At 41.9% G+C, this 27,764-nt stretch overlaps 1 protein-coding gene across 2 annotated transcripts in view; it reads right to left on the bottom strand.

The window, feature by feature from the left end:
- Positions 1-27,764, bottom strand: part of celsr1a (cadherin EGF LAG seven-pass G-type receptor 1a) — a 286,490-nt gene that overhangs the window by 70,930 nt on the left and 187,796 nt on the right. For both annotated transcript variants that reach the window (XM_078419812.1, XM_078419813.1), the window contains exons 7-9: positions 7,849-8,006; positions 5,071-5,234; positions 2,565-2,690 (exon numbers count right to left, since the gene is read on the bottom strand). In XM_078419812.1, the coding sequence (XP_078275938.1) occupies positions 2,565-2,690; positions 5,071-5,234; positions 7,849-8,006 (448 nt within the window). The remainder of the gene's footprint in view (positions 1-2,564; positions 2,691-5,070; positions 5,235-7,848; positions 8,007-27,764) is intronic.

The following is a 27,764-nucleotide window of genomic DNA, read 5'->3' as shown; positions in this document are numbered from 1 at the left end:
TGGACTCCCCCAACATTGGGAACATGTTTCCTGCCTCTAATGTGTCCAATCCCCTAATTATCTTATATGTTTCAATAAGATCCCCCCTCATCCTTCTAAATTCCAGTGTATACAAGCCCAATCGCTCCAGCCTTTCAACATACGACAATCCCGCCATTCCGGGAATTAACCTAGTGAACCTACGCTGCACGCCCTCCATAGCAAGAATATCCTTCCTCAAATTTGGAGACCAAAACTGCACACAGTACTCCAGGTGCGGTCTCACCAGGGCCCGGTACAACTGTAGAAGGACCTCTTTGCTCCTATACTCAACTCCTCTTGTTACGAAGGCCAACATTCCATTGGCTTTCTTCACTGCCTGCTGTACCTGCATGCTTCCTTTCATTGACTGATGCACTAGGACACCCAGATCTCGTTGAACTCCCCCTCCTCCTAACTTGACACCATTCAGATAATAATCTGCCTTTCTATTCTTACTTCCAAAGTGAATAACCTCACACTTATCTACATTAAACTGCATCTGCCATGTATCCGCCCACTCACACAACCTGTCCAAGTCACCCTGCAGCCTTATTGCATCTTCCTCACAATTCACACTACCCCCCAGCTTAGTATCATCTGCAAATTTGCTAATGGTACTTTTAATCCCTTCGTCCATAAGATCACCACTCGGCCTCCTAAGCTCCAAGGAAAAAAAGCCCTAGCCTGCCCAACCTCTCTCTGTAGCTCAGCCCCTCGACTCCTGGCAACAGGCTTGTAAATCTTCCCGACACTCTTACCAATGTAACGGCATCTTTCCTACCGCAGGGTGGTACCAGAACTCATGGCCGTTACCTTTGGAGATAACGGCTGCCACATCGTTGCTACTAGATGTTATGTAAAGCAGGTGTAAGCCACCGCAGCTGCAGACATGGGAATGAAAGGATGATATGGAGAGGAGGAAAAGTACAGGAGAATGCACGTGAATTCAAAATAGGTGCGGCTATGTTATCCCCATCCCATGCAATTGCTGGTACAGGCCACGTCCGCTGTTGCAAGTGGACCCTAAGCCATTGCATGGAACTGGCTCATCACTCAGCATCTATCGCCACTGCCGATGCTGCAATTACTGTGAAACTCAGCAATGAGATATGAAATATGCAGGGCATTAACAACGCAGGCAGGCAGATGTAGGCACTGAAATCCCAGTGGGAACCGTTTAATTCACATCTTCTTGTCAAGGCTGAGACTCAGAAATGAAAATGATAGTCTGCTCATTGTTGTTCTAACTTCTTTCAGAAAGAGGTGAGCATCATGCACCCCGAAGATGTCAGTACCTGCATGAATGATGCAGAGATAAAAGCACGACGACATTAAGCTGAATCACAATGGGTGGGATTTCAATAGGACATCATGGAAAGTTACAGCAAAGGAGAGTTCTGAAATACTTTGTGAATACAAGATGATTTGTGCAATATAAAGACAGATGAAGGTCCATGCTGTTACATCTTATGAACTTTAAAATTAAGAAAAACACTGCGCAGAACATCTTCATAACAAGACAATGGTACACATTGGCTTCTGACCAAACTTCTAATATTAAAAATGGCATTCACAGCAACTGAATATTCAGCAGCAGCTGCCCCAACTCTTTTTATAAAATCAACACAGCAGTGTTTAAAGTCATTTCACATAGAAATTAATTAAATATTCTGAGACAAAAGAATATTATTTTGGAAAGAGCTTTAAATGTCTCTATGGAGATTTAAAATTTTAATGTTCCAAGATTGTGAGTTAGCATCAACAAGTAACTAAAATGACTCGATTCTGTATTATTTTGGAGGGAACATTTCTGGACTTAGTATACAACAACAAGGTTTGAGAATGTGTTAGTAGTCTAAACTCAAGAATCGCACGGAACTAAACCGGTCTTTATGGTCACAGAACAACATAAACAAGCCCGTTGTCCCAGAGTTCACACCGACCATTAAGGATCTATTTACACTAATCACATAATTGTCTCCCCATTCCCATCAACTCTCCCCAGATTCCGCCATTCATTCGACACACTAGAGGCAAGTTACAGATGTCAATTAACTGACCAACCTGCAGGTTTTTGGGATGTGGGAGGAAATTGGAGCACCTGGAGGAAACCAACATGATCACAGGCAGAACATGCACGCTGCACACCAACAGTTCTTGAGGTCAGGATTGAACTTGAGTCACTGGAGCTGTGAGGCAATACCTCTACTAGCTGTGCCACTGTGCTCTATGTGGATTGATCAGTTTACTAATGCTACGTAGAGTCACTAACAAGCGTATGGTTTGGCCAGTTCCTTGCAGCCAGACAACTAAATAGACCAATCTATTGGTGCTATAAGCAGTCAGAGGATCAATATCAAGTGGCACATGTACTGGCCTGTTCATTTCCATTAGAGTCACCGGACAAGTTCAGCCTGGATGTACATTGTACAAATTGTTGGTAATATAGTTAGTTATAAGGTCGATCTAGATTTGAGCTTGGGTTTGATTCAAGCCAAAAGAAACTACTTTTCCTTTAACCATAGTGGATTAAAATCACTCACCTTGTTCACAATTCTTGCCACCAAATCGCAAGGGGCAGTGGCAGCTGTACGTATTCCACTTGTTCACACAATGTCCACCATTCTGACATACGTTTAGGTCACAGAAATTCTTCTTAGCTGGACACCCTGCGATAAAAAAAGGCATTATTTCCAACCTCTCTTCCTTCGCCACAAATAACTCCAGTCTGGCCTTCCTTTCTTACCTCGTGTCGATTTATCTCCTTTCAGACATCTTCCCAAGAGGAGAAATGTTATTCATTTATCATTTTTAGGGTGAGACTGTCGTTACATCCAAGATATACAAAGTACTTAAATTGTCAATATTCTTTATGCAATAACAAGAATAAACTTGTATAAGAGAAAAGAAGCTAGATGTTTATTTTGCGTGCCAATAATGAACTTGATTGGATGATATTCTCCCAAGAAAGCTCTACCCTAAGGAATGGTCGGGAAATATCCCAATTAATGTTGAGCTACAATTTCTTCTATGTACTGTAGCCATTTAAGTAAATTAATTTAATGTAAAACGCGGTCACTGAGTATGATTGAGTCCTTTGCAGATACAAACAGAAGTCACTGAGTAAGAACAACAAGAAGAAACTGCATGCCAGGCATATTTTGATGTCATTCAGAGTGGTTCTGTATATTTTGAAACCGGTGAACTGGGAGTCCTGGGCTACTTCAACTCTCTCTCCTCGTGGCTCCATGCTTTAATGGGGTCACATGATGTAGGTCACATGATGCTGACCTACTCCCCTGACACTGGATCTGTTGAAGCTTTCCTTCAATCCCTCGCAGATAAGAAAGAGGAAGAAGGTTGGACTTTATTGCCTTCCATCACAGTGAGGAATGTGGAATCCACTGTGATGGATGTTTATGTTAACTTTTATTTTATGTGGTTGTGTGTCTTGTTGCTTTTCACTTAGTATGGCTTGTGTGGTAACTCAAATGTCACTGTACCTTAATTGGTACATGTGACAATAAACTGACCTTGAAACCTTGTCCCGAGTCAGGATGCCAGGTCAGATCCTCACTAATCTTCCCAGTCCTCTCTCCATCTGCCAACCCCACCTTTACAATCCTTGGCAAACCCAACCTCTTCCTCACCCTCCAGAGCAAAGGGCTCTGTAACCATTCCCTTGTTAACTATTTGATTCTATTACACACGCACACCTTGGGCCTTCGATGCTCGAAATTTGTTGCCAAGAGCCTCACACAGCCCTGGTACACAGCACTACACACTGCTGCTTTAAGACTTTTTTTGAGATGCAGAAACATTTCTGGCCTTTAGCTTTGAATTTGAATTGAGTGCACTGAAACCAGAGTGAAAAGACAGCAAATTTTAAACCCCAACAGCCGAGGTTTTCACCAGTGTTCTTGTGTGAACTTGTTCTTTGTTGCAAATAAAAGCACAAACAATAAATGGCTTTCTATTTTGACGTTCTGATAACTACTGCTAAAAAAATTGAGGAATCAAGGTTTGTACATGACCCCAAAGAAAATAAAAATTACAAAAGATCAGGCAAGGCTATTGAATTCAGACAAAAGCAAAATCTTGCAGATAATGAAAATCTGAACTAAAAACAAAAAAGTCTGGCAAATTCTGATAAAAAGATTTTGACCTGAAATATTAACTCTGCTTTCCTCTATCCACAGATGCTGCTTTGCATCTTGAGTAGCTTCTAGTTTTATGTTCTGATTTAAATTAGTTTAACATATGCTTTATCACCTCGGTCCTCAAGATCTATGCAGGGACTTCCCTCAGATCATTTTCAATTAATGCATTATCCTGGAATTTGTCCTCACTTCCCCATTCCTTATTTTAGGATCAATAAATTGTGCTCACTGACAATTGAACACCATGTGCTGCCCACTGAAGCCACTGTTTTTGATAGCCTGAGAGTAAATATCTATAATTTGTTAAGCACAGGTAACATGCGTATTAGGAGGATGCAAGGCTTTGATGGAATACTCTCTATATCCAGACAAGTGCAGCTCCAACAACATGCAAGGAGTTCAACATCATCCAAGACAAAGTAATCCATCTGATGGAGATACCATCTGATGAAGGACAGTAGATGCATGAAAACACCGTCATCTACAAGTCTGTTGCTAAGCCATACACCATTCTGACCAGGAGACAAACTAGTAGGCGTTGAAATTCCCATATGTCTTCTGGCTCGGAAAAGTACTAGCGTTTACTCATTGATGTGGTGGTCAAATTCCTGACACCTAGTAGCCTTGTGAGAATAACTTCATTTCCTGGACACCAGTGGGTTAGGGGGGACAGGGATGGGGGGTCGGGGGGGTACCTCACCAACACTTTTCAAAAGCAATTAAAGATAGGCTTTCATGTGAAGACCACATCCCACAAATGCATCAGTTAAGAAGGATACTAATGCATGATTTACATTTTCAAGATTGCTTACACACCTTCAAAGTCACACAGTATAGCCATATAAAACATGTTTCATGCTGATGCAGGATTTAAGTTCTCAAGATTTACCTGCAAGTGTGCCATTATTTGCTATAAAACTCGCCATGTCGAGCTGCTTGTTGTCAATGGTCAAGTTCCTCATGCATCCCACAAATTCACGATTGCGCACAGGAAAGTCTTCAGGCAGGTTCGGGACACCCCCAAGCAACAGAGGACCAGTCAAATCCAAAGACCTGAAGAAAGAGAAAGGGGCACAAACTCTCTTTGTTGGTGAATAACTTAGCTTAGAACTTGGGCTAACATGGACAATTGAAAATTCATTTAAAACAACATAACTGAGTAATTCAGCATTTGTATTCATAATATAAACTTACTTCTACAATCTAAAATGGAAGAGCAGTATACTCTATTTGGAATAGTAGCATACATACAGCATATTCAGTTGCATTATGGATGTCCACCATTATGGATGTCCACCATTGCTGGTGGTCAACAAAGGAAGCCATGAACTGGCCTTTTGTTAAACATCAGATGCCACTGAACTACAGTGCTCCCTTTCTGACAGGCCAAAAGTAAATTTTCTTCTGGGCTGTCTGCCTAATTTGGAAGAGGAAGAACACACATTCCCTGCAATTAAAAATGTAAAGAGAAGATATTAAACGAAACTGATATGGGAGATGGAGAGTACTAATGGCTTGGGACAGAGCCCAAAAGTGACAGCCTGGAGTAAAGGCAGGAAAGGCTTCATCATGAAAAGGGAGACAGAACTTTGGAACACTTTTCAGAAAATGACAGTTGATGCTATTTCAGTTGTTCATTTTAAATTTGAGAAGGATTGATTGTTAAGCCGTATTTGGCAAAGATATGAGGCTGAGCCACCAATCACTCAAGACAGGGACAGTCACTGGACCCACTGGGAGTTGTGGCAGCATTGTGCAGGCCCACTGCGATTGTAAGCATGGTTTTGTACGCGGGAGACAGTGTCTAACAAATTTGATGGGAGTTTTTTTCAAAGAAGTAACCAAGGAGGTTGACGAGGGCAAAGTCGTAGATGTTGTCAAAATGGATTTCAGCAAGGCATTCGATAAGGTTCTGCATGGTAGGCTGTTCTGAAAGGTTAGATTCCATGAAAACCAGGGGGAGCTAGCTAACTGGATATACAGTGCCCTCCATAATGTTTGGGACAAAGACCCATCATTTATTTATTTGCCTCTGTACTCCACAATTTGAGATTTGTAATAGAAAAAAATCACAAATGGTTAAAGTACACATTGTCAGATTTTAATAAAGGCCTTTTTGATATATTTTGATTTCACCATGTAGAAATTACAGCAGTGTTTATATATAATCCCTCCCATTTCAGGGCACCATAATGTTTGGGATACCGCAATGTCATGTAAATGAAAGTAGTCATGTTTAATATTTTGTTGCATATCCTTTGCATGCAATGACTGCTTGAAGTCTGTGATTCATGGACATCACCAGTTGCTGGGTGTCTTCTCTGGTGATGCTCTGCCAGGCCTGTATTGCAGCCATTTTTTAGCTTCTGCTTGCTTTGGGGGCTAGTCCCCTTCAGTTTTCTCTTCAGCATATAAAAGGCATGCTCAATTGGGTTCAGATGGGGTGATTGACTTGGCCACTCAGAATTGACCATTTTAAACTTTGAAAAACTCCTTTGTCGCAGAATGTTTGGGATCATTGTCTTACTGTCGAATGAACTGTCTGCCAATGAGTTATGAGGCATTTGTTTGAACATGAGCATATTGGATGTGTCTGTACACTTCAGAATTCATTATGCTACTACCATCAGCAGTTGTATCATCAATGAAGATAGGTGAGCCAGTACCTTCAGCAGCCATACATGCCGGGCCATAACACCCCCCCCACAGTGTATGATTTGGATCTTGGGCAGTTCGAATAACTAGGTCAATCTGTGGACCTGCACAATGCCAGCAGTCCTCAACTGAAACACCAGTGGCCGTAGTAAAGTTAATCCTAGCAGCTCAGATTAAGAAGAGAGGAAGGGTTGAAATAAATCAAGTTGTCCTAGCTGGGAACTGTCTACATTATCATCAGAAAAGAACAGGATCACTCTTAGCTCTGGTCTTCCTCATCCTCAAAATTCCAGTTCCGTTCACAGAAAGCATAGGCATGTGAACATAGAACAATGCAGCACAGGAATGGGTCCTTTGGCAAACAATGTTTGTGTAGAACATGCTAAACTGATCTCATCTGCTGATACGTGACCCATTCCCCTTTATTTTCCTGCACTTCCATGTGCCGTTCTGAAATCCTCTTAAATGTGGGTGAAGGTTTGAAAGATCAACATGCACGCAGTGTGGGTTTTTTGCAGAAATCTGGTAGCACACAAGGATCTTAATAAAGTCTGGCCATCGAACACTCAGTTCCCTTTGTTACGTCTCACTAGACAGGATGAATGCAAACAGTAATCAGGTACTGTGCAGGAAGGAACTGCAGATGCTGGTTTACACCGGAGAGAGACACTAAATGCTGGAGTAACTCAGCGGGACAGGCAGCATCTCTGGAAAGAAAGAACGGGTGAAGTTTCGGGTCGACCCATCTTCGGACCCACTGCTCCACATTAGGGGATAAAAGCTCAGAGGAAGTCACCAGGGCTGCCTCAAACTCCTCGCTGAATAATCAGTGCTATGGGGTTATAAAGATGGAACGAGAGTGCAAGACACAATAGACAGAGAGTATAACAATTTAAAAAACTAAATTATACTTGAAGTTTTTTTTGTAATGTTTAATAAAAATATATATTTTTAAAGTTATTCAAATTAAATTATAAAATAGCTTAGAAGTACATAAGTTATTTCATCTTACTTCTTTGTCCCAGTCTGTGTTCCCTGGGCAGCACATGAATAGTTTCCAATATGGCTTCCAAATCGCACAGACACTGCAGTGTCACAATCATCAACCGTAACTACGGCAACCTTTTCTCCTGATGGTCCATGAGGAATACCTAATCTGCCAATATTTGGCTAAACAAAGGGAAGAAAGAAATTATTTTTGCAGTGAAGCAAGAGGAGATGAAATATCCATTTAAAAATGTTGCTGATATACTAGGGCGCAAAACAAAATAACATGGTTTCGAAAATTCTGTGCCCTAAAATCATGAATGTCGCAGCAGATTGCCAAAAAATCTTGCTTCCCATGGTGCAAGCTTCAGTTATCCCTGACATCCAAAGCCATTGGCGCATTTGAATGGACAAGGGCATGTTTTGGGATTGACAGTGTGCTGCCTGCTCTTCTAAGTGCAGGGGGTGGGGGGGGGGGGGGGGGGAGATAAGAAGGATTTCGAGAGGTAGATGGGGCTGAATGGGAACTCCATTTTGACGGTGGTCAGGATAAGGATTAGGGTCCTGTACCTGGAGTTGCAGGGATGATGAAAAGAGAACACTAACATTTGGCTCAGCATCACAGTGAGGGTCAAAGCCATGAGATGTGGAGTGTGGTGGGAGGGGGTGGGATTAGGGAGAAGGATGGCGATAATAATCCTGTGTTATCTATGTTGTAGATGGATGCAGACTCAGCGAGTCAGAAAAAGGATGGGTGATGTTTCGGGTTGGAACCCTTCTTCAGACTTCAACATTAGACTTCAGAACCGTTCAACATTATCTATGTTGTAATCTTTTTTTCAATACAATTGAATGGATGAGCAGAAACAAATATGGCTGCTCCTCATGGCTGGCACAAGATTGTTGGGCTTACAGTGATGGTTCCTTGTGTAGGAAGAAACTGCAGCTGCTGCTTTCCACCAAATTTATTCACACAATGCTGGAGTAACTCAGTGGGTCATTGGAGAAAAGGAATAGGTGGCGTTTCAGGTCGACCTTTCCTTGTTTGATGTTTTAGTTTTTAGGTTTTAGTTTTAGAGAGGCAGCATGGAAACAGGTTCTTAAGCCTATTGAGTCCATGTTTACTAGCGATCCCCGAACATTAACACTATCCTACACACACTAGGGGCAATTTTACAATTATACCAAGCCTATTAACCCGCAAACCTGTACGTCTTAGGAGTGTGGGAGGACACCAGAGATCCTGGAGAAAACCCACGCAGGTCACGGTGAGAAGGTGCAAACTCCATACAAACAGCACCTGTGGTCTGGAGCGAGCCCGGGTCTCTGGTGTTGTAAGGCAGCAACTCTACCACTGCGCCACCGTACCGCCCAATTTCTACTCGATGGATGGGTCCACTTAAGAGGCCACCATGAGAGAGGGTGAATGAAGAAAGGTAAGTGAGGGACTTATCTGATAAGGGAAACAGTTTATCACTGTGCTGGGGAAAACCACTCCTGACACACCATGATCCAATGTTTCAAAAGGCGTTTTTCCCACAAGCGAGGCTCACACTTGGGATGGAGTGAAAGAGAAAGCAGCCCCCCAAATAGTTGTTATCACATTTCACTCCAAAACATCGTATTTTTCAGTTTCGTGATGCCAAGGAAAGAAAACAGCATTATGCAATTAAGATTTCTTGGCTAATGAACATTAGAGTCTGTTCACATAATTATATCCCAGTGAGTGTTTGGGCCTGGACTTCTCCCCAGAACTCTGAATTTGAGCTTGCCACCAGATGCAAGCAGTGGGAGGGAGATCCAATGACCACTCTCTCCAATGTGTGGTTGGAAACCTATCAATCAGTTCAGGAATGCCAGTTACTTAAGGACTTGGCTGAAAGTACGATGGCTGGCTAAGAGTCAGGCGTGTGCATGGCGACTGAACAGCAGCCAGACCTTTTACAACTAAACCTCTTACGACAGCAATTTGGTTTCTTTGTCTCAGATGAAATAGCAAAAGACAAAACTGCTTAAGACTGCAGAAGAAAGTACATTTATTGAAACCAAAGTGGAAGAAAAGAAAGGGAAGAACAATTTTTAATGTTTCAAAAATCTGCACAAAATCTTTGCTGATCATCCTTGGGGATGGGTCACATTACATGAATAACGGAATGAATCAAAACTACCATATTAATGTTAGAACTGCTTCTAAAAACATTGTAGCTATTGAATTGCTAAAGTGTTTTGACAGTAACGTTTTTCAACTATTACAAATGGAAATCTGTTATTCCAAATTAATTCACTGAATTTTACTTTACACATTATGCAAGGTCACCTTCATCTCAGCTATTGTAATTGCAGGTCTTCAACATTCAGAGTTTGGTAACTTGTAAAAGTGCATTAGTAGAACATTTATATCTAGCTGGCTTAGAGCGGAATGTTGAACATGAACAAATTCTGACTGTTTCCCATCAAAACACTCATTAGAACAATGGGGTCCAAACCAAAGATAATAGAGCACAGCAAGATAGACCACTCTGTCGAAATCACCTACACTGAAGTGTTGTACGCAAAGGAGCCATTTTAGTAGGCAAAACCCACCGTCCGCTGTGCCTCTCGCAGTGTAATCAGTGTTTTGGGGGAACAGTATGTGTGATGATACCATTAAAATGCAGAATATATCTCATCTATCAATTCACAGATTTTTGTTATTTTTCTTTTTGAATGTTTCTGCAAGTTTCTGCCTCCTAAAATGGCACCATGAGATACTACGGTTTATAGGGTCGAGTGGTCTATCTTGCTCTGCTCTATTATCTTTGGTCCAAACCTAGTTGGAGATAATGTCAATATGTACTGTCACGCATCTACTCCTGGGAAACAGTGGAGCACGTAACATGGGCATCAGAGCAGTGAGTTTGCCATAAATGTTGTCCTTGGTCCTTATTGTTCATCATCACGCCTGTCATCTTGGAGACAATGCAATTCAAATCTATTCTTACTTGTATCGCCTCCACAGAAGAAGATGATCATTGGTCAACCAACACCCACACTTTTGGTTCCACATTAAGAGTACAACAGACAAGAATAAATATCATGTGATATAATTGAAGTAAATGAATTCTATTTTTAAAACTATTAAAAATGACTGCTGGTGATTAGTTTCTCCCTTCTTAGTCCAATTAAGAATCTACAAAGAAAGTATTGTTATGTTCTGTACTATAGAATGGCCATTTTCTACAATGTGAAAAATCATTATCAGCCCAAAGAAATCATCTTTATCTCACAACACACAACACAATAATTCATCTTTTGGATTAGCAGTCTAGTATATTTGAAAACCCAAGAATTTATCCCATTGCCTCCTGGTATAAAACATTCCACCAGGTAAATAAATTGGGCTAAAATCTGGCATATTCCCTTAACACAGTGGCATATGGGTGTGTGTGCATGCCTTGGTTGTTACCCTGATTCCAGAGAGATCCAAGAGGGTTGGAAAGCTCAAGTATAACAACACTATTCAAGAAAAGGAGGAAACCAAAACTATAGGTCAAATAACCTAACGTCCATCATTGGGAAAACGCTGGAATCCATTATTATGGAAGTATTTAGATTTAGATTTACAGATACAGCGCGGAAACAGGCCGTTCGGCCCACCGGGTCCGTGCCGCCCAGCGATCCCTGCACATTAACACATTAACACTCCACATTAACACTTGGAGTGTGGGGGGAAACCGAAGATCTCGGAGAAAACCCATGCAGGTCACGGGGAGAACGTACAAACTCCGTACAGACAGCACCCGTAGTCAGGATCGAACCTGAGTCGTTAAACCGTGCCGTTAAATGAGTAGTCATTTAAAAAATCAGGTCCACCAAGCTGAGTAAATGACTTAATGAAAGCGGAATTGTATTTGATACATTTGTGAGCGTTCTTTTAAGTTTGTAACAAACATGGATAAAGGGCAATCAGAAGACATCTGGAAGCAATTTGTCAAGGTGTCAAATAAAAGGTTACTGCATAAGATGAGTGAAGTGGTTGAGGCAAAATGTTAAATGGATGAGAGGGTGGTTAATTAATGGAAACAGAGACGTGGGATAAATAGGCCATTGTCAGATAGGCAATCAGTATCTAGCTGGGTACAACAGGAATCACTGCTGGAGCCTCAAACATGTCCAATCTGTATTAATGACAGATGAAGGGGTTGATGATACCATGATAGGTGGGGATGAGCAAGTTCTGAGAACATCACAGTCTGCAAAGGGATCCAGGCAGGTTGTGTAAGTGGGTGAGTTACCTGATGGAGTATAATATGGGAAAATGTGACTAACTTTGGAAGCAAGAATGAAAAGATGAATTTAATACTTAAATAGATGATATTACAAGGGTTGCTGCACAGAGAATTAGCATCTGAGTGCACGAAGCACAATGTATTGGCATGGAAGTATAGAAAGTAATTAGAAAGATGAATGGAACGTTGACCTTTATTTCTTGGAGTTTGTAGGGAAGTTGGGTAAAATTTACAGGGTGTTCTTGAGACCACAGCTGAAATGGACATACATTTTTTATCTCCATAGACAAAGGTAAACTTGTATGAGGGACAGAGAAGACAATGTTCATCATGTTGATTCCTGGGATGAAGGGTGGATTTTGAGAGAGGCTGAGCAGGCTGGGCCACTATTCACTGGAGTTTAGAAGGATGAGAGGTGAGATTATTGCAACAGATAAGATTTTGAGGGGATTTGACAGGATGGATGTTAAGAGGAACATTTTCTCTCCTTGGGGGTCTCTAGAATTAGGGCAACAATTGCTTTAGAATAAGTGGTCATCTATCAGGAGTCCAAGACGAGGGGGAATCAGTTCCCTCAGGACACTGACTGAGTTTGCAACTCGCCACCTGAGAGATTTGTGGGGGCAGAGTTGACTTGGAGTCATTCAACTACAAGTGTGTAATGTTAAGGCCAAGACTGAATCAGCCACAATTGTACATTGAGTGGTGAAGAAGGCTTAAGGTGCTCATTGGTCTACTCCTGTTTCAGTTTCTTTTATTTCCTAAAGGAAGTAATCATGGAAGCCTATGACATAAATCCCAAAACAAACTAAACATGGAAAACAAACTCCAACCTGCAACTGAATTTCATATGGTTTACCTCTATTCTTCCTCCAGCTTTACAGTTCTAATCTGTCTTCCCAAATGAAGCTAGAAAATATCTTATATCATATTATATTTTTCCTGGTATAGCAAATCAAAAATCTAATCTTTTCAAGACAGAAAACGCTGGAGTAACTCAGCGGGTCAGACAGCATCTCTGGATAAAAGGAATAGGTGACGTTTCAAGTCGAAACCCTTCTTCAGACCCCCACTCCCTCATCTTTACTATCCATCCTATCGCCCCTAGTCCAATCCCCCCCGACCTATGTCCAAAATACCTCACACGTCCTTCGTTTCTTTAATGACTTCTTCTTTCCAGGCCCCCGCTCCCTCATCTTTAATAACCGTTTACATACGTTCATTTCGTTAAAGGAGTCACTCTTGTTTCATCTTGCAAAAACCCAATGTGCAGTAATACTGTGGAAAAGCTCGACTGAACGTTATAACAAATGGAATTTGAGAGATACACAGAAGGGATTACCAATCAGAAAAAACGTTTGAATGGGAACTTTACAGCATTAGGTGCCAGTGACAGACATGAATGAGAGCAGATCTCACTGGAGCCTACAAAACACCAAAGCGCTTGACAGCTGGATGCAGGAAGGATATCTCCCTTGACTAAGGAGTCGGTGAGCAGGAGGCACAGTCTGAGATCAGGCTTTGGACAGAGACGAGGAGAAATTTCTTCATGGAGAATGGTGAACCTTTGGAATTTTTCAGTGAAGGCTCACAAATTGTGATCATTCCAAACAGAAATTGTTAGACATAACCGAAGGAGAAGAAGTTGGATTTGTAAACTGGCATTAAGGTAGAACAACCATGATCTTGATGAATGGTAGTTTGAAGGGCAGAAAGGCCCATTTCTGCTCTTCTTTCTCCTGTTCCTCTTGAGCACGTGAATGCAATTGTATCCTCCATTGCACCCTTGCAGAAGGCACTGTCTTAACCCCTGTTACCTGTGCATTCCTGCAGACGTGTGCAAGGCTATGCCGTCAGAGCCGAATGTTGAGCACAGGCAGGTAGCATCGTATGGGCGGAAATTAAAAATGGATTGGTCTGGAAACACACAGAATCAAATACATGTTGCAGACTTCTATGTTTTTTTCCCACTTAGAATCCTGCATTCTCCCTTTGCCAAAGAGGTGTCACAGTCTGATCAGTTCATAATGAAAGGATAGCAGCAAGGTATTTGGAGAAGGAAAGCTCGGGGCTATCTACTCAGCTAAGAAGCAATAAAATATCATCACCAATTGCACTGAACTAACCATCTGTTACAAGAACAATCATCTTATGCACTTAACCTCTAGACAGCAGTAGGTTTTAACACTATTATGCTAAGTATCATTTTGGGATCACACTTCAATCATCACTGTAGTGCAGTTTTAATAGTGCTACAGTCCCATGACAAAATCACCCCTGTGATAATCTCCTCACTAAATACCGAGCAAAACAAAATCTGTTTCATCTAATCCAATTTTCAGCCATGGATGACCAGTGGATGCCACGATGTGCATTCATTTTTCCCAATGTATATTCAAACTTCAATTGTTTCCATAGCGTCCACAACTTAACCCACAAACGTCCTTTTATCCTTAAAACACTCAACCCTTAACATCAAGTATGACATCGAACCTTTTACTTAAAAGTGCCTGGGGTCTTACAATTCTGTGCGATGTTTATTCAGTACTGAAGGTATTTAATCAATTCTAAAACCTGCAGCTGTCTACACAGTAGCTGAGGCATTACACTGATTGTTTGATAACAAGTGTCCTGCCTTCAGCCAACTTCAGCATTTGGCTTCAATGTTCCATTTCCAGGTCAACGTTCCAACAGCTACAGTTCTGTACGAGGCAGGTTTAATAAGTTCATTCGATAATGCCAGCAACCGCAGAAAGCAAATGAACAAAATATTTCCATTATTCATCAATAATTAACCTGCAATAAGGCTTTATCAGAACAACAGTGGTGACCGCTTGCACAGTGCTTATCTCAGAAAGGAAATCCTTTGGGAAGAAAGCTGGAAGCAGGTTGGTAACTACAGGCAGAGTGTAAATTTTCCGAAATGTTTTGAAGGTAGAATGGAAGGGATTCTTTCAGCGTATTTCCAAGTGGGGAAACAGTGAATGTATTCTGCAATGGACAGAGAGAAAGAGGAACTAACAGCAATCAGAAAGGTGGAGGGGGTCCATGACTGAGGAAAAGCGGGTGGGATATTATGTGGAGCACATATTCTGGGTCATCTGGGGCTTGCAGATAATTTAATGTTGGAGTTGTTGGGGCATTAAACAGAGAAACGGATAAAAATCCTTAAGATAGACACAAAAAGGTGAAGTAACTCAGCGGGTTAGGAAGCGTCTGTGGAGAAAAGGAATAGGTGTTGTTTCGGATCGAGACCCTTCTTCAGAATGATTCTTCAGATTTCCTTGCGATGATTACATTGTGAACTAGGGATCATGCCACAGTGTGAAGAGGTAAAGGTGTAGACTAACATGTCTGAGAGAATGAATATAATTGTGGAGAGGGCTTTTATTGCGAAAAACTGTAATGTTTTTCCACAATAAATTTATTCCAGTTAAAAGTATTGCATCCAATTCTGGATGTCTTACTTTAGATAGCAGGTCACACCTTGGAATGCTTGCTGAGGAGAGTTATCAACACGAGACCAGGGACACAAAGCCATAGGTTTTTGGATAAATGCTGACAAAAGAACTATAAATATAAAAATACCTCGAGAATTGGTAAAAGTGTTCAAATTATGATGGATTAGAAATGTAAACTGGACGTACAATGTTTACTATTCATGACAAACGACAGAATTAAAGACATCAAAAAACAAATGGGAGCACTGAGATTTGTTTTAAATGCGGGTTTGCTAGGTCTGGTTTTGTGTTATTGGAAGCAATGGTGAAGGCAGGACCAACTACAGCTTTTAAAAGTAAAACACGGGAGGAGGAAATAGGCAGCTAGTTGAAGGTAATTGGCATAGATGTAAGGCACTTGCTTCTGTTGCTCCCCTGCAACATCTCATAATGCAAAAAGTTTGAAAGGCAAAACTTTTATATCACACTTCTTTAAAGTTGGTGGTGAAAGGATAATTCAGTGTGCATCTGAACAGCAGTGCACAGAAAGAAATATCGTCGATGAGAATGTACATGGCAAGATTAGCAAGTTTATAGATGATACAAAAGTGGGTTGTATTGCAGATAGTGAAAATGGTTGTCCAAAATTGCAGCAGGATCTTGATTGGGTAGCCAGGTGGGCTGAGGAATGGTTGATGGAATTTAATACAGAGGAATATGAGGTGTTGCATTTTGGAAGATCTAACATGGGCAGGACCTACACAGTGAACGGTTGGGCTCTAGGGAGTGTTGCTGAGCAGAGGGATCTAGGAGTGCAGATACATAGTTCGTTGAAGATGGCATCACAGAAAAAAGACATATTGGCCTTCATCAATCAGTATTGAGTATAGAAGTTAAGAGGTCATATTATATGAGACGAAATATGTAAGAAGGAACTGCAGATGCTGGTTTAAACCCAAGATAGACATAAAAAGCTGGAGTAACTCAGTGGGACAGGCAGCATCTGTGGAGAGAAGGAATGGGTGACATTTTGGATGGAGAAGGGTCTCGACCTGAAACGTCACCCATTCCTTCTCTCCAGAGATGCTGCCTGTCCCGCTGAGTTACTCCAGCTTTTTGTGTCTACCTTCATGTTATATAAGACATTGGTTAGAGTATTGTGTCAGTTCTGGGTACTATAGGAATGTTATAGGAAAGATGTTATCAAGTGGAAAGAGTGCAGGGAAGATTTACAAGGATGTTGCCAGGACTCAAGGGTCTGAGCTATAGGAGAGTATGCTGAGACTCTATTCCCTGGAGCCTAGGAGGATAAGGGGTGATCTTATAGAAGTGTATAAAATCAAGAGAGGAAAGGATTGGGTGGATGCACAGAGTCTCTCGCCCAGAGTAGGGAAAATCGAGAACCAGAGAGCATAGGTTTAAGGTGAAGGGGGAACGATTTTAAAGGAATCTGAGGCGTAGCCTTTCACACATAGGGTGGTGAGTGTATGGAACGAGCTGCCAGAGGAGGTAGTTGAGGCAGGGACTATCGCAATGTTTAAGAAGCAATTAGACAAGTACATGGATAGGAAAGGTTTAGAGGGATATGGGCCAAATGCAGGCAAGTGGAACTAATGTAGAAAATGGACATATTGGTTGGTGTGGGCAAGTTGGGCTGAAGGGCCTGTTTCCACACTGTATCACTCTATGACTGTAAGATCCACCAGAACGATGCTATGTAGGTGACCCATATCAATTTTTTCATGATCGTACTTGAGCAATTTCTTTATGCCAATGACATGCAATGCTTTGTGAGCACAAGCATTGGAAATCTCAGATGTCTGGTCAATGAAATACAAAAGCCACACATTTTATTTGCAGAATTGAGTGAGAATCGTGAACTTTACAGTGCGACCGAAGTTATACTGGCATCTCTGCTTTCCAAGTGGAATGGCTTTGGGATAGATTTGCCCATGAGTAGGTGACAGGAACAAGTGCGCATATGTGTCCAGTGACCAACAGGAACCATGCATTGTTAGTTGCAGTGGGGCAATGACCATTGCAATCATAACCAACTTTTCATCATCTCCCCCCCCCCCCCCCCCCCCCCCCCGCCCACCCACCCCAAACAATGTTTAAAGATGAAAGGACATATTGTTCGAAGCAGACAAATGGACAATCTAGGGAAACTGCAGATCTCTGACTGCAAGCTCAGGCCATATAAGTTAAGTGAGGGGCAGGCATGCTCTCCCTGTTGCCAGGGCCACTCACCCAGCAGTCTTGCATATGGGTGAATGCGGTACAGTTCACTACAGAACACTGCCTGCATAAATGTACAGTTTGCTTCCTGAAATCAAATTATGACTCTTTTGCAAAGCATCAAAAAATGTTTTTTCCTGGCAATAGGATTTCTAGATCATATTTTGGAAACAAGCAAATTCTTTCTACATCAGAAATTTGAGACGATCATATATTTTCAACAGCTATTATGTCTGATTGGATGTTCTTGCCTGACTGCTTAGCAATTGGATATTGTGGTCAAAACTGTGGGAAAAGAATGGGTTTTTGACATTGGTCAGAAGCTGCCTTCCTCTTTAATGATTGAAATGTTCGTGTTGCATGTGCAAATACATATATGATTACTGTTCTCACTCAGGTTGAAACAAATTGACCTTCTATTTCACTGGCCAAGGCTGATAGTTATGCTTTCATCGAGAGTACCAAAGACATTTATGTGCCTGAGAAAGGAATGAATACAAAGCAGCTGCAAAGTACCAAGTACTACCCTTTGCTACATTGAATCTTTTGTTCCATTCAGTGAGACTATGGTTCATCTGTGATATAACCTCTGATGGTCATGTGATCGTACCTTGTTCAAGAGTTGAGAGTGGTTAATTGTCAATGTGCACGGGAACCAGATCGATGAAATTCTTCATCCTTTGACATTTATACTCAGCAAATATCCCTCAGATTTTAACATTAGCAACTGACCAACCATCAATGTCTATTTCAGAGAAGAGTTCCAACAGATGTTCTGCATCCTTTGGTTGCAGAATTGCTTCCTGACCACTCTAGAAAGGTCCAGTTCCAACTTTTGAAGCCAAATCCCCTGTCCAACACTCCTTAATGAACAGAAATAGGATAGAGGGAATGAGGATATCCTTCATGTCTTGACAACTGCAATCCAAGTGTAACCTTCTAAATTTGAGGGAACAAACCCAAGTTCATATTATTTTTCTTCATAACTTAACCTTGGAATATACCTACAATTCTAGCATATGTGTGTTATTGTACTCACTCATGATTAGCTCAACAACATACCTAAAACATATGTACCAAGTTACTCCACAAGAACATTAGTAAATGCACATGAGCACAATGCAAAAATAAATTGCATCTATTTTAATACAAGGAATCCAAATTGTAAGGTAGATGAATGCAAAGTTTTAACTAGCATGTGGTTCTATGATATTGATGCTGTCACCGAGACAAGATTGAAAGACAGGTGGGACGGGCAACTCAATATCCTAAAATACAGAATTTTCAGGTCCCTATCCATCTGTAATACCGCTTTCATGGAACTATGTACTTGTACACCTCAGTCCCTCGGCTCTACAACACTCTCTGGCTGCCTACTGTTCAGTGAAGGTCCTGCCCTGGTTTGACTTCCCAAATACAGAACCTCACCTTTCTCTGAATTAAACTCTATTAGCCCCTGAGTCTAGTCACTTCACACTGATGTGGTGATCAAGAGCATTAGGTCATTTACTTTCTTGGGATTCTGTATGGCCATGCAGAATCTCTCGAATTCTACAAATGTGCCATAGAAAATATGTGGATGGGATGCATCTCTGCCTGGTATGGAACTGCTCTGCTGTTGACCAACTGAACCTGCAGAGAGCGGTGAACATAGCACAGTTCATCACAGGCTCGTCACGTCCTTATATTCAGCCCACCGTCATGGTGCATTGCATCAAGAAGGCTGGAAGTATCGGCAAAGTCGTCTGTCACCCTGGCCATTCCCTTTTCTCTCTTCTACCTTCTGGGAGAAATTGCAGGAGCTTGTAAGATCAGATACACACAAAATAAGAATGGCATCTTCCCCACTTCTGTCAGAATCCTGAACCAACCAATTCTTTCACACCAACTCAATCGAGAACTAGAGAGGATCGATTTAAAGTGAGAGGGGAAAGATTAATTGGAAACCAAAGGGAAAACTTTTCACACAGAGGATGTGGGTATATGGAACAAATTGCCAGAGGAAGTAGTTGAGGCAGGTACAATAACAAAATTTAAAAGACATCTAGACAGGTAGATGAATAGCAACGGTTGTGAGTGATTTGGGCCAAACACAGCCAACAGGAGTAGTTTAGAGGGGCACCTTGGTTGCCATAAGCAAATTGGGCTGTCAGGCCTGTTTTCATGCTGTATGATTCTATATCCCAAAGTGCCTTGAGGCCTGTTAGTTCATTTGTAAGTAATGATAAATATTACTGGACCTTGCACTTCAAGGGTAAATGACAGAACCCATGATACATGTGATTCCCCAACAGACATTACATTGACCCCGTGACCTTTATTCCACCATGCGGCTCACCGGCAGTCTCTCCGTTTTTTTTTTGTGTTTTTTTGTCATTGTCGTTCTTAAATGTACGTTTTGTTTTATTTTTAATTCTGTGTATGTGGGGGGGTGGTGGGGGGGTTGGGGGAAACCTTTTTTTTCAATCTCCTCCTCAACGGAGATGCGACCTTTACTGTGTCGTATCTCCGTTCGCGCTACGGCCTAACATCGTGGAGTCGGCGGCCTCCAGCTGGGATCGACCTCGAAGACTCCGGTCGCAGGGCCTGGACTTACCATCTCGGAAGCTTCGGCCGTGGGCCCTGCAGACCGCAACATCAGGAGCTCGCAGGTCCCTGGCTGGCGACCGGTGTTTGGGAGCTCCAGCCGTAGCAGCTTCGACCGCCCCGAAACGCAAGGTACGATCAACCCGCCCGCAGGCCCTTCATCGCCCTGCGTGGCTCGGCCGCAGCACTTTACATCGCCCGGTGGGGGCTCAGGACTCTCATCGCCCTGCGTGGCTCGGCCGCGGCACTTTACATTGCCCGGTGGGGGCTCAGGACTTTCATCGCCCTGCGTGGCTCGGCCCTGGGACTTTACATCGCCCGGTGGGGGCTTCAAGGGGTTGGGAGCCTCGACTGCCTCGTGGCGCCACGGGAGAAGAATGAGGAGGAGATAAGACTTTGCCTTCCATCACAGTGAGGGTATGCCTGGAGCAATCACTGTGATGGCTGTTTTGTGTAAAAAATTGTATCTGTGTGTCTTGTGCTTTTTGATGTCTGCTGCCGGACCCTGACGTGAGAGGACGCTGGCGTTGAGTATTCGCCGCTTTTCCGTCAGGATAGTTTGTCTGTTTGTCTCTATGTTAAATGTATTTGTAAAGCGCTTTGAGCATGTGATAAGGCGCTATATAAAATAAATATATTATTATTATTATTATTATTATTACCATCGTCTCTTGGAAAGCACAAGTGTGGCCTTTCTTCTTTGAGCATGACAGTGCTTCTACACCATACCAGCACGTTGTTGTTAAAAATAATCTCTAGCTTTCGCAGTAGGTGTGAACCAATGTCCTAATGTAATGTTGCAGCCCTCCACATTGTAGGATTTATTTCTCATCATTACGTAAGGTTTTTCATCTGCCTTAACTGCAAATATCTATTCACGCCAAAACTGATGTGGATTTCCAAGAGAGATATCACGTTGTTCTAACCTCGTTGTTTGTAAATCAGTTGAATCTGTGCAGTTGATGATGGTCGAAATATGCTATGCCCCGAACAGAACTCAAAACATCACCCTGCCAACTCTAGTTCAAAGCACAGGTCACTACTTATCAAAACAACCTTTTCTAAAAACTACTGTGACATTTGTTGTAGAAATAGTGGATGCAGGTTTGAAAGAAAACACAACCTTTCACAACATGTGAAAGAATGAAAACATCTCATCTATCCCAGCAAGAAAAGGAGTAGTACACCAAGGGGCAGAAACTTGACTGGGCGAGCTTGATATTCAGAGGCAGTAACTACAAACTTACGGAGGCCCTATATTGTTCTGACATTGGACTTCACAGTTCATCTTACTTTTCACCTCAATTGCCAACACCTATCGCAATTCTTCAGGTCGTTTGTACCACATGAAGAAGAATTTCACCCTAAATAGACACAAAATTCTGGAGTAATTCAGCGGGACAGGCAGCATCTCTGGAGAGAAGGTATGGGTGACGTTTCGGGTCGAGACCCTTGTTCAGGCTGGTCTCGAACCGAAACGACACCCATTCCTCTCCAGAGATGCTGCCTGTCCCGCTGAGTTACTGCAGCATTTTGTGTCTATCTAAGGTGAAATTCTTCTTCATGTGGTACACACTCCCCGAAGAATTGCGATTTTATGTCTATTTTCGGTTTAAACCAGCATCTTCAGTTCCTTCCTCCACAAGAATTTCACGCTGTCAGAGTCTGAGTGTTGGAAACTGTGGTCGGGTTTGAGGATGTGTCTGTGGGGACAATCACCATGTGCGTGGAGTAAAGGGTAGATCCCCCACTCCTCAAAATTGTTTTATTTATTAAGTTTGTTTGTTTTTTTAAACCTATCACAATGACGTGTGAATGAAGATTCCTGATTCTGCTCCAGCTGCTGACCTGGCAAAGCTTTGTTCCTATTTTATTTTATATTCCAAGAATTGGTGTAATCATACCAATTTCCATCTCGTGCAAAGAGGCACAAACGACTTAAATATCTTCAATTGACGTTATTTTGAAGGTATATTTTCATACAGCTGGATTGCTGTTTAATAAGGCAGTGACCAATGAACAGAAAACTGCCAACTTTGCTTCTTGCCAAAATGACAATACGTCACCAGACAAAGAATTTAAGGATGGTTTAACAGAAGGAAGGAAGTATTATTGCATCTTGGAGCAAAGCTCTTTTTACCAGATAATTCACACAAAGTACACTTTTGAATAGCAGCGTTTTCATGCGGGGTCTAATTATAACCTTGTTCTGCACAATCTAACCTTGTTCTAACCTGTCTGTCCCTCACTTGAATTCCTTGCAAGCATGAAGTGATGCTGTAGTCTCAACATCACAGCCATCCTCCAGCACCATGTGCCAGTCCCTCATATCTGAATGCTAGCGACTTGGTCATAAGCATATTCTAGCAGAGGTCAACTTTATCCTCAGTTAATGCACATATTAATGTTTCTGGAGAGCAGATCACTAATTTTATTGTTGCAAAACCTTGTACTTGCTTTAAACCAGGAGAAATAACCTGGAAATGCTCATCATCTGTGTAGAAAGAGTCTATATTTCAAGTCAATATTATGGTTAAAGGTCATTGACTTCAAATGTTAACTTGATTTCTCGCTGCATTGATGTTTCTGGCCTGCTGAATATTTAGTGCCTTTTCTGGTTTCAGTATGGTTGTACCTGGGGAGAGAAACAGAGCTAACGTTTCATGTGAATGCAGCCTTACCTGCAGAATGTTTCTAGTATTTTGTTTTTATTTCAGGTTTCCAGTAAATGCAGTATTTTGCCTCTGATGTTAGATATGGGTCTCCGTGCATCTCTGGTCTCAATCAAAATGTAATATAAACCAGGACTTATTTCTCACCTCAAAACCTTCATGCTACCCATGAATGCAGCTTCCGGGAGCTTTGTCTGCCCCTATAATGTGATTGACCAGTTTAAATGTAAACAAAACAGACTCAACAATCTCACCAGGAGATTCCTTCCCGAGGCAAACAGTTATAACATTCCTGAAGGATAAAGATGAGCAGAGCATCCGAGCCATTCCAATCCACATCACACTTCTGTCATATCAATGCAATGCAAGCCTGCATGTATTGACAATCTTACTGAAGAGTAACAGCTTTATTTGATCTTTGGAAGATACACTATTGAGACAGCATTCCACAGTAGTGCCCTGTACTATTAACCCACAAACATGCGCACCAAACAATGACTTTGTTTGTTAGGCTAAACCAAAGCGCTGCCGTCGCAGCTGCAGCTTGCCTGCAGTCCGTCTGTCTTTTGTGTTTTTTGTTGTTTTTGTACGAATTGTAGTTTTAATATGGTGTAGTGTTTGTATGTTATGTGGGGGGGGGGGGGGGGGGGGAGGGGGTGGGAGGGAACGGGAACTATAAAAAATTCTCTCTCCCGAACGGAGACGCGACCTTTGTTTCTGTGTCGTGTCTCCGTTCCCGCTGCGGCCTACCACCGGCCATGCACCTGGGACCACCTGGGGCTCTGGTTCGCAGAGCCCGCGGCCCGGACTCACCAACTGCGGCGCTGGCTGCCTGTGGATGCTGCGGGAGCGGCTGCGACTCGTCTCCGGAGGCTCCGGCGCGGGCCGCGTGGACGTCGGAAGCTCGCAGGCCCCTGGGTGGGGGCCGACATCGGGAGCTCCGGCAGCGGCAGCGTCTTCGCCCGCCCCGAATCGCGGGGCTTGGGTCGGCCCGCCGCGAACCTTTCACCGTTCGGCGCGGCCTGGAATAGGCCGCGGGATTTTCACCGCCCAGCGGGGGCTTCAATGTCGGGAGCCCCGACCGCCCCGACGTGGCAAGTTCAACAGCCTGACCTCGGGAGAAGACGGCAGGGAAGAGAAAAGACATTCTGGCCTTCCATCACAGTGAGAAGGGACTGGAGGAGACTCACTGTGATGGGTGTTTCTTTTCTTTGGTGTTAGTGTATGATTGTATGTGTTATTGCATTTTTATTGATTATTCTTATTGGTCTTAGTGTTTCAACTGCGGGTAGTGTTTCATTTCACTACACATTTATGTGTATGTGGCAAATAAACGACTATTGACTATTGACTATTGAAACCAAGGAAAATGTGTTCTGTCGTGGGGGAGACTGAGACTGACTACCCTCCCCAACCTTTGCACATCCCCAATCCTTTCCACTCCTCACTTTAATTTCATGTATCATGTATTTTCTGTTTTTATGACTGTTGGCACATCAATTTCCCTCCTGGGATAAATAAAGTAATATCGTATCGTATCGTAAAATAGTAAAACTATATTTTCCAAATATCTAGAGTTTATTGTAATTGAAAATAGTAAACAGCTATTTAGATCTTCACAAGATTAAACAGATAAAAACTCCATTCTCTTCAGAAATGACTCAAATTGTCTGTGTTTGAAACTAATATCTAAAAATTTCTCATCGCAGCAGTGTTCAATATAAAGCATGCTCTTGTACTACACTGATGCATGAATTATAAAATAATTTTATTGTGGTATCTAACACAAACCACCAAGTATCACTGCCTAACAATTACTACTGGCAGTGCTGGAAAACAAATTTAACTTTGTTTACAATTCCCTTAAGACCATTATCTTATAAATTATTAACAATTTTAAAGTCTGAAGCTTGCATAAATTTCAGGGTAGCATTATAGCAAACTCCATTCAGTGTAATCAACCAACTTTATTCTGAAAATTGGTCATTCATAAGGAACGGCGCAATAGTACAGGTCATTCTTCTACATTATGCCATATGACTGAGTTCAAAACCTGAATTGGAACTGGATCTGGAACGGAGAGCTGAGTTGCTGTTTGGAAGAAGACCCACAATTTGAATGCTAATTATGCCCAAAACTGCATTTGTTTTGAGAAACATATTAAAAAAATCTGAAACAAAGCTCCAAATTTCTGCTGAAACCACTTGTGAAACAGCAGATATAAAGTAAAGGAAGACCAAGCATTATCTTTGCAATCAGCTGGTGTTATTAGTTGACAGATGTGCAATCTCCTCAGTGAAAACGAGTGGTTCTTCTTTCTTCTGGTTTACAATTCCATTCAAGCATTCTATTACAAATACCTGCCCGTCTTCCCCATCAGAACTTAACTTACTTTGATATTAAGTAAACATGATGTAGAACTCAAAACAAGCATTCAGATAACAATGAGCTTTCTTTGTGCTTTAAAAAAAAAAAAAAAAACGCAATCTAAGGGACGCTGGCACAAACTCCATTTTGGGGTATTTATTCATACTGAACATGAAACTTTATAGCCTAGTTAAACATCACAAAATGCATAGCTCCTGAATAGACCCACATACAATGGAAAATAGTTTTGACTACGTTTAGGTAGCAAGGCCACAGTAAGAGAAGATCTTTCAGTTATTTTAAGAAACATGTCAGACACTATTTCCTTCCTTACCTGGAAAGTGACATATTTTACTGACCTTAGTAAAAATGTAACAAATTTTCCATATCTCATATCTGGCTCTAGTATGATTTGGAAATCTATTTTTACCATTTATTGTCAATGACTTCCTGAATATTGGTTAAATGGCATCACATAACTATCTTTTCGACTAGCCAAAAGCAATCTCTATAGCAAACCAATCTTCGGTTTTAACTTCCTAAATACATGTACACTCCCACAAACTACTGAATGGAAAGAAGATGGCAACTGAATGCAATGCTGCTTCTGGTCACATTCACTGTCCTGCTTTTCCCCATTAGCATCTCGCAACAATATCTTACAACTCACAGTGAAGATAGTTGTTTTATTATTGCAGTTTACACATAAACCAAAGATTATAAATAACTAGACCAAGTGGACCCGTTGGGCCCAAACCTCTCCTGCATTGGTGCAGCACCCTCTCCTCCCCCCTCTCTCCTCCCCTCCCCCCACCCCCTCTCCCCTCCCAACACTCCCCCCTCTCCCCTCCTCTCTCCCCTCTCCCCTCCCCCACCCTCCCCTCCCCTCTTCCCCCACTCCCCCGTATCCTCCCTCCCAAGGAGATAGATTTAAACTTTAAAATGTGAATAGCTTAAAAAGTATAACACCGATTTCAATGAAACTTCTTCCATTAGCACCAAAGGGATGATGGTGAGTAAGGTGGGCCTAAAATTGTCGCGCTATCGTGTACCGTTTTGGCTGTAGTTCAGGAACAAACAAACAAACAAACAAGAGTTTTAGTATATAGATGATAGTCATGGAGCATGGAAGTAAGCCCCTTGGACCAATTTGCCCGTGCCGACCAAAATGCCCCATCTCCCCTAATCCCACCTGCCCATATCCCTCGGAACCTTTCTTATCCATATACCTGTCCAAATGTCTGTTATGCCTAAGGCATGAGTAGGCAATTTTGTGTAAAGCGCATGGATCTCTGGTAACATCTGATGGAAGTAGAGCCACTCCTGCCAAATATTCCCTAAACAAAGTCCACAATAGATTATTGAAAAGAATGCAAAATCTTGTAATCATTGCTGGATCATTGTATTAGAATAAATGGCAAGTGAACCTATTCTATTTGATACATGAATTCCTACATGAATTAGTATGGTTTGGTAATGTTCTGGTTGGGGGAATTGATCGCCTTCCATGCAATGGACGAAGATATTCCTACGTTAAAAAAAGTCCAGACTTCAAATTAATATAATCCTTTATTGCAATTATGTGAAGGAAACAAATGTCAAGAGATCCATAACATAGACATGTTTTTTTAAATTGGATCATAAAAACAGACAGCTAATGCTTTAGAAACCATAATGTGCACGTGGCATAAATGAATTTTTGATTCCATTGTTCTATATGCAAAATTGATGCATCTAATGCATTCACAGCACATTTATACCGTGTGATTTTAAATTGAAGTATATTTATTCCACAAGTCGCACTATATATAGTCCAATCAACTGTTTTCTTCATTTATAATGAGTTCAGATTCTTCTCTCAAGGATTAGAGTCATAGAACTACACAGCATGGAAACGAGTCCTTCGGCCCAACCTGCCAAGCCGACCAAGTTGGCATTCTGGGCTAATCCCATTTGCCTGCATTTAGTCCATTCTCTTCTAAACCATTCCTATCCATATGTCTGCCTAGCTATCTACTGAGAAGGTGTAATTTTGACAGAGTGTAACCAATGGAGCAAATGCTGGGAGTTTTGTTCTGGCTGGTTGGAGGAGCTGAAGGACAGAAGATGTTTAAGGACAGAATTGTAGAAAGTAGGACAAGACTGCCTCCATGCGCAGTATGAAAGGTGATCAGATACCTAGAGATAGATACCATTATACATCAGTACAATTTACTCTTCCATTGACAACAAAGCAGCAACAATAAAGTCGCTAGGATCTTAATTTCGGTTTTACCTTTTTAGTTTTAGAGATACATCGTGGAAACAGGGCCCTTCGGCCACCAAGTCTGCACCGACCCCGCACATTAATACTACACTAGGGACAATTTT

Source organism: Rhinoraja longicauda, chromosome 23 (assembly GCF_053455715.1).
Source record: "Rhinoraja longicauda isolate Sanriku21f chromosome 23, sRhiLon1.1, whole genome shotgun sequence".
Taxonomy (NCBI): Eukaryota; Metazoa; Chordata; class Chondrichthyes; order Rajiformes; family Arhynchobatidae; genus Rhinoraja; species Rhinoraja longicauda.
The sequence above is the reverse complement of the archived record's forward strand: the minus strand, read 5'-3'. Positions and strand labels throughout refer to the sequence as shown.